At 36.0% G+C, this 7,708-nt stretch overlaps 1 protein-coding gene across 1 annotated transcript; it reads left to right on the plus strand.

Annotated features, from left to right (window-relative positions):
* The first annotated feature begins 605 nt into the window (after positions 1–605).
* LOC149241988 (uncharacterized) lies at positions 606–6,447 on the plus strand. The gene is made up of 3 exons (XM_089367613.1): positions 606–705; positions 5,725–5,841; positions 5,983–6,447. The coding sequence occupies exons 2-3, from the start codon at positions 5,733–5,735 to the stop codon at positions 6,228–6,230; spliced, it is 357 nt and encodes a 118-aa protein (XP_089223739.1). The 5' UTR covers positions 606–705; positions 5,725–5,732; the 3' UTR covers positions 6,231–6,447.
* The last annotated feature ends 1,261 nt before the right edge of the window (positions 6,448–7,708 follow it).

The raw sequence follows: 7,708 nt of genomic DNA on the forward strand, positions 1-7,708 counted from the left end.
TGATATCTGTAGTAGACTGTATCTGTTGTATACTTGTTGATCATTTTGAAAAAGAAGTAGGGGGTTGTAGCTCCCTTCCAGGAGAAGTCTGGAAAACAAGAAAGAGTTGTAGCTCTTTGCAGGTTGCAGCCTGCGTGCTGGTAAAGGACTGCACCAGTACAAAATCATTGTAAAAAGAATTTCTTGAAAGAAGATAGAGACATTATTGCAGCAGGTGGTTTTTCTCCCGCATTGGGTTTCCACCTTACATCTTGTGTTCTTTGGTGTGACTGTCTATTTTCTTTATTCATGCTCATTGTTTTATGGTACTGATATGCAAGAATATTTCAAAAGATCAAATAAGGAAGATTTGGTAAATTGCTAGATAATACTGATTCCCCCCCCCTCAGTATTATTTCCAACAAAGCAGGCCCACGCAGTTTCATACAGGGTTCCTTTTGATTTTTTTTGACAACTTGATATAATAAAATGTCAATTTCAAGTGCAACTTGCTGCTTGCTGCTCGACAACTCCAACTTCAGATAAGCTCGCTCTTCAGCATTTACATTTCTCTCTTAATACCCTTTCGATTACTCTCAGGCTTACTTTAATACGTTAAACTGTCTGTAGGTACGCTTTGTTGCGGGGTTTATGCATATACATACCCAGAGGACGTTCCTTGGAGCGAAACTGCGTTCTCACAATGGTTACCGCCTTCGATTACAGGTTGGTTCCTCTTCGGTTGTCTGGCGAGTTCTTGGTGTGAATCTTCGTTTTAGATAGAGGATTGTTAGATTTTTCTTTACATCAATGTGTTAAGGTGGCTCGCCGGTCGAAATGTTACGGCTGTTCAGTGGATATATAGATCTTAGGGTTATTGTAGAACGGAAAGATGGGGGACGGATGCACCCAATGTAGAGTCGAATACTTATATTGATATTTTGACATTATGGGATTTATGCGTGTAGCTTTATCTGAGGGTTTGAATAACTTCGCAGTAATTTGTGCATTTCAAATATGATTACTCTGTTTCTTCTCTTTTCTGAACGGCTTGCCGTTAGGGTTTTCCCAATATGGGGTTGGCGACCTAAGCATTCATTTAACACATGTACTGTTGGGTAATTTTGTTTAAAAAGGATTGGTTCTTATCTCTGTTTCCATTGTGATAAATCAAGGTTGTCGATCTTTACTGTAATGGGTTATTTTTAGCGTATTGTACAATTTCGATTAGAAATTTGCAAATACTCTGAAGTGGATACTGTTAAATATTGTCTGTTGAATGCGAAATCCACAACTTGACATTCTCGTATGTTTTCTTTTTGACTAATGATGGTTGAAGAAATGCCTATTAATGTTCATGGATTGACCGAATACAGTTATAGGTAGAAATATTTCAGTAGGTTATTAAATCTTCATTGCAATAGATGGTAGTTAGAAGATAATTTGAATTAACTGTGTTTCTACAGAAATTGTTCTTTTGCTTAAGACTTGGAATAACTCATGCATTTCATTTCAGTATATGGAAATAAATTCCATTACCTTATTTTCTTTTCTTTGATGCAATGATATTTGTAACTAACTGATTGTATTGAGATTGTAAAGGATGACAGTATGCTTAAAATTTATTATTGACAGAGTAATACTATTCATTCATTAGCATGTCAACCTATTCATTTCATAAAATAAAGGAGCGAATGTTTCTCCTACTGATACTTAATAAACACAGAATTGTTACTTATCTGTTTCCCTGCTTTACTTGTAAGCATGCATGTAGTTTTTAACCTGCCTGGAAGGTCTCACCATAGAATCCCCCTCTGAGCTCTTCCAGCCACTCACAGTGGCTAAAACAACTTGGTACCTTGGGCACCGGACTAGAGCTCCAGTGGCTAAACCAGTTTGGTACCTTGGGCCTCACTAGAGCTCCAGTGGCTAAACCAGCTTGGTACCTTGGGCCTCCGGACTAGAGCTCCTGACAGTGGCTAAACCAGCTTGGTACCTTGGTACCTTGGGCCTCCGGACTATTTCCAGCCTCCAGCCTCAAGTCGGTTGTTATCCAAGGTCTTGTTCTCACTGACTAATTCTTCCAACTCTAGGAAAAAACCATTCACAACAACATCCTACTCCAGCCTCAAGTCGGTTGTTATCCAAGGTCTTGTTCTCACTGACTAATTCTTCCAACTCTGTGAAAAAACCATTCACAACAACATCCTATCTCTAACAGTGTTTTCCAATTCCCCAAGGGTCTGTCATTATCCTTCACAAGTCCTCCCTTTCCCTATTGCAGGGGACATGACCCACTCCTTGGACACATGTCTCCACATCGTAGGAGATGTTGTGGGAGGGTTCCCTGACTAAATTGGACTTACCTCCCTTTGAAACAATCTAGAATTGCGATTTATATGTTCTATTATGATGCCTGGTATTTTTCATTCATAATGTTTGTTGGGTGTTCTTCATGTACAATGATTTTATTCAAGGTCTGATTTCTATTTTCCATGCCCTGTCATATAAACCTGTGTGGAAAGTTATTCTAGGAGTTTGATGTTTTGCAGAGTTTTGGTTGTGGTGGCCAACAGTGAATATTAAAAGCACAGGACTTTTCAGTTTACAATTTCATTTTCTCATATTTTCAATGGTCTGTCATATATTTTGCATGAACCTGTCTAAGGAGTAATTTTAGTCTGATATTTTTGCTGGCAGTTGGTTGTGGTGGCCAACGGTTGATCTTTAAGAGCTATGAACTCTTCAGTTTACAGAGTTGCTTTCTGAGATTTTCAATTTTCTCAATTTTCACATTCAGTTTCAGATTTTCTAATTTTCACATGATTTTCTTCCTTCTGTATGGATCCCATCGATATAAATTTCAGTTCTGTTCTTTAAATTTTAACATTTTCCTCTCGCACTTGAACTTTAAACATGGGGTGCTGCCTGTCTTTGCGTACTCGGCGAACTTAGTTCAAAGTATATAGTAAAGGGATGTTTTTGGTGTGTTTGCTGATTAATATAAATTAATGCATTGTTTACTTGTTAATACTAGTGAAGCAGGGAGGATCATTATTAGCCTTTGTGGTTTGTGGGAAATTTAGGTCAAAATTTGTGAGTAAAATGCAAGACTAGTTGGGGATTCTCATTTAAAACCTCTAAATGGATAACGCGGTAACCTGGTACTTGCAGGTTTATGGTGCTCGCCCCTTGCAACGATGGTTGAAAAGTAAAGTTCTCACTCTGCTATCTTGGATGCTCATCAGTGGGGAGACTGATGAGAACAGTAAAGTATACATTGATGCAGTGCCTGAGCACCAACTCCCAGAGTTTGCTCCAGATACATCCTCAATAAATTCATCTATCACTCGCAATGCTTGGAGTTGATGATGATTTGGTATCAAACAGTAGTCCAGATTTTAAATCTACTTCTCTGAGCTTCATAATTTTTCTTGTTGCTTGCTTCTGTAAAAGCTTCAATATTTTATATGTGGTGTATTACTATGAGCCAATTTCACTACTTAGCTGTGTTCAATTTCAATCACTCTGCATAATGGCTGAAGCTGTGTTTGAAGTTGAGTGGAGTCCATGTAAAGTCCCTTGCCCACTTGATCTACTTGGAGCAAACTTTTAGAGAACAAGAACATGATAATAACAAACCTAGGGCCAAAACCTTTTGCTCTGCAAATTCCAGTTGGGATCCTTAATAAATATAGTTAAAGTCTATAAGCAGTTTTTAAGGCATTTCGGCGCCCCTCAGTAACTAATTTAATCATTTGCATACTCTTGAGCTAGCTCACTGAAAATACATATAACGATCATGTTTCAAAAAGTATCTGGATTTGAGCAGTACCTTTCTTAATTGTTAAATTTCCCAGTATCGAAAATGCACTTACCTCTGCCCAGTAGTTGGTACCTTCTGCCAATGCAGCTTTGAAACAGAAACTATGGTTTTCCTTCAGAAAAAACACACTTCCAGCACCACAAATCCCTGGAATTTATGGGAATTTCATGTCTCATGCATGTCAGATTCATATTTGCAATTAAAATAGTAGATGAGGATAGTTCTTGACAGTAGAGGTGTTTTCTTTATAATGAACTATTTCTTTTATTCTGGGCTCTTCACATGCTTGGTGATGCATGTTAGAGTGCCAAGTTTTCTGAGTTGAATTATTTTAGTTTCATATTGTCTACATATGGCTCTTGGGCCTTTACTCGGATTTTAGAAGTGCTATCATTTTCATTTTGGAGGACAGGTTTGTTCAGTTGACATTCTTTACTGTAGATTACAGCTGCTGGCTTATAATGTGGATAAGTTTAGGTCCTGTAACATCTTTTTCCACAATATGAAAACAGAGTAACATCATTTAACCAGAGCTACTATCCGTAAGAAATAGGGTGAACATCATTAAAGTGGGGTCGTTGATACACATTTTTTCGCATCATTTAAAGTAGAGCTACTATTTGTAACAAATAGTAGGAGAGCAGAGTTACACTATGAGCATTTAAGCATTTATCGCCCTTCATTCACGTTTTTCCTTCACATTATGAAAGGTGAGTAACATCATTAAACCAGAGTTACTATTGGTATGGTCTCTTTAACATGATACTGGTTTTTAATGCTTTCTGTACCTAACTGCATATCTTGTATGTGTTTTGTCTCAGACTGATAAGGTTTTCCAGCTGGAGACGGTTTACAGTTACCGTTACCTATAATGGCTCAACCTTGTCTATCAATGTATTTAATGCTTGGCCCAAACTGAAAATCTTGCTCTAGCTCTTTGCCATTCATTTTTCTTGTTGCCCAACTTCTAATCCTGCTCAATAATTTCTTAAATGCATTATGCCTATGACTGATTTGCATCTCTGTTTTTTGAAACCATGTCTGATGTAGTTTAACTATTGTCCAACTGCATATCTTGAGATGAAGCTCTCTCTCATCCATTTTGCGAGCCCGTGCGCATACCCCCCTTAGATATGAGTTTTGCCTAATTTTTCTGCATACCTTCTTCTGCAACTGTTTTCCGTTCTAAGTTTATTCTGCATAACTTGTTCTCCAACTGATTTCCATTCAGTCAGTGAATAACTTGCTGCAAATCTTGCAATGGAAACATTTTAAATGCAAATAATTTTTTCTATAACTGTTTGTAATGCAATTTATTCGAGATCTATATGCATCCTCTGCCCTGAAATCCCTCTCAATGCATTTTGTCACCATTTCATATGGCTATCTTGCACTGGAACTATTTGCAGGGTATTTTGTGTATGCTCTATATGCATATATTTCAATGAAACTGATCTTATGCAGTTTGTCTGTGCCTCTGGTTCTGCTGTATACTTTTCCCCTATGACGTGTCTCAGAGATTTGCTCTAAGTTTTAATTATGTCTTTACTCCGTATGCTGTGTGGTCAGTTTTTCATCAAAGATTGGCTCATTTTATATTTTTATTTGGTTGGTAAATATTAACTCTTCACCTTTGCTCATCAAGTCCCTTGGGATGGACAATAGGCTTTCAAGTTTTTCACTTTGAGGTGTATTTGGATAGTATTGATATGCCTTGTGTGGAATTTTAGCTGTCTGGTTGCTTTGACCGCTTAACCATGAACTACTGTCCCTTTATTTTGACCATTTTCTATACCAACCAGAGGCACTGAATTTTTGGTCACAAATGAGTAACTGGATATTGTTTGGCCTGATGGTATGTCTAATTTCAGGCAAGTAAACTTGTTTGCCTTAATGTGTCTACTGCTTTATGTTTGCAGAAGTTGAAATGATGAAAGAAAGATTTTCAAAGTTGTTGCTGGGTGAAGACATGTCAGGTGTTGGTAAAGGAGTATGTACAGCCCTGGCAATATCTAATGCTATTACAAACCTCTCAGGTATAACATTTTTAATTCTGTTCTGGAATCACACAGGATTTTATGCAAGTCTTAAGACACAATTTTTTACTTAATCTTAAGACATAAATTTTCACTTAATTTCAAGATACTAACTCCTAACATGGGGATCTCTTGTGGCAGCTACTGTTTTTGGACAGCTTTGGAGATTGGAACCTCTGGTGCAGGAGAAATTTCAAACAATGTATATAAATAGAAAGATGCAGAAAATGACAGTCAAATTTTGTACTCAGAATTATGACAAGAAAGCCCCTGCTGGGTTTGTGAGGAAAGAGAGCTTCAACACCAGTTCTGTCTCCAACCGCCAAGATGATCAGCACGCTACTAACATGTTTAGTGAAGAATTTATGCTATTCTCTTGTAATCTATAGGCCCCCAAAGCTCCTCATAGATGAGAATATTTGCAGGATGTTAATATTGTTGTAAGTTTGTAGTAGTTGTGGAATGACTTACTTTTGTGATGCTTCTCATCTTCAACAACAAGAGTTTCTGTGGTGAATAAGCAGAATCCATGTCCTGCCTTGTGAAGCAGCTCTCCACTGTGATAGCGTTCTTTGTAATGTCTCTGATAAATCCTTTAGACTTCTATTTCATTCTGTAATATGATGGGATTCACTCTACAAGATTAGGGGATTCACTCTACAGAGTCCATGTCATACCTTCTGAATCAGCTCTCCACTTATGTTAATTTTCTCTGTAATGACCCTAATAAATCCTATATAATGAGATTTCATTTTGTAATATGATGGGATTTCACTCTACAAGATTGGTTTCAGTTTTACTTGTATTGTGGTATATGAAATTTCTCAGTTTTACTTGTAATAGGATGGGATTTCATTCTGTAATATCATGGAATTTCCCTCTGCAATATTTGCTACTAAATTTTACAATTCCAAATTAATAATCCTATCGGCCTCTCTTTGTACCTTTTGGGACAATTGCTAGTTATATACGAAGAGAGATCTTGGGAATCGTCATCTCCACAAATCTCTCAATCAACTATTTCACAAATTTCATCAATAACTCTACAAACCTCTTACTCAAAATAACAACTTTACAAATGAATCATTATTCAACATTTAAATCTCTCAATCAACTACTTCACAAATATTTCATCAATAACTCTACAAATCCCTTACTCAAAATAACAACTTTACACATGAATCATTATTCAACATTTTTATTTATTGTATTTTTAATGGGTTATCTTGAAAATTAATTTACAAATTTTAATTAAATAAATAGTTTTTTTCTTTATAAAATAATAGTTGTATGTTTGTTTGTATTTTTAATAATATTTTGGATCTTTTTGCTTAAAATTAATGAATAATGTTAATAGAAATGTAGATGTAGTATAGATGATGACTCAAAATGAAATGTAATTTTGAATGGTGTTGATTTAGAATATAGATATAGAAAGAGTAGAAGAAAATTAATTTGATTAATAGGTGAATTATACAACTTAGTATGAGGGTGATGTGTAATTTCATAAACTCAACTTGGAATGGACATGTTTTCTTTTTAAAATAAAAATAAAATATAATTTAAATAAAAAAAGTAAGTTCGCTATAATAAAAAATAATAATGAATATAAAATATCTTATTTTCAATTATTTTAATGTAATTTTTAAACTAGTTGATATAAATGTGTTAATTGATATCCACTAGGAGGATAGGCCATAAGATACAAAAAGAGGAGACTATTGGAAGGAACAAGGAGGAATCCCCTTAAGGATCAATGTAGAAAAAGTCTTCTCTGAATAACTTGTAGGATGTGGATAAGACCATGCCAATGGAGGAAGACTTGAGGCTAAGGAGTGATGGGAAGCAAGCACCTAGGAAGGATCCA

Source organism: Pinus tabuliformis, chromosome 8, assembly GCF_031772625.1.
Source record: "Pinus tabuliformis cultivar Carrire ecotype Pingquan chromosome 8, CPIR1, whole genome shotgun sequence".
Classification (NCBI taxonomy): Eukaryota; Viridiplantae; Streptophyta; class Pinopsida; order Pinales; family Pinaceae; genus Pinus; species Pinus tabuliformis.

What these genes read in the sequence shown, in the direction of transcription:
- LOC149241988 (XM_089367613.1), top strand. Translation starts at nt 5,733, where the DNA reads ATGATGAAAGAAAGATTTTCAAAGTTGTTGCTGGGTGAAGACATGTCA. An exon ending in TGCTATTACAAACCTCTCAG is followed by an intron (nt 5,842 to 5,982) that starts GTATAACATTTT and finishes CTCTTGTGGCAG; the next exon opens with CTACTGTTTTTGGACAGCTT.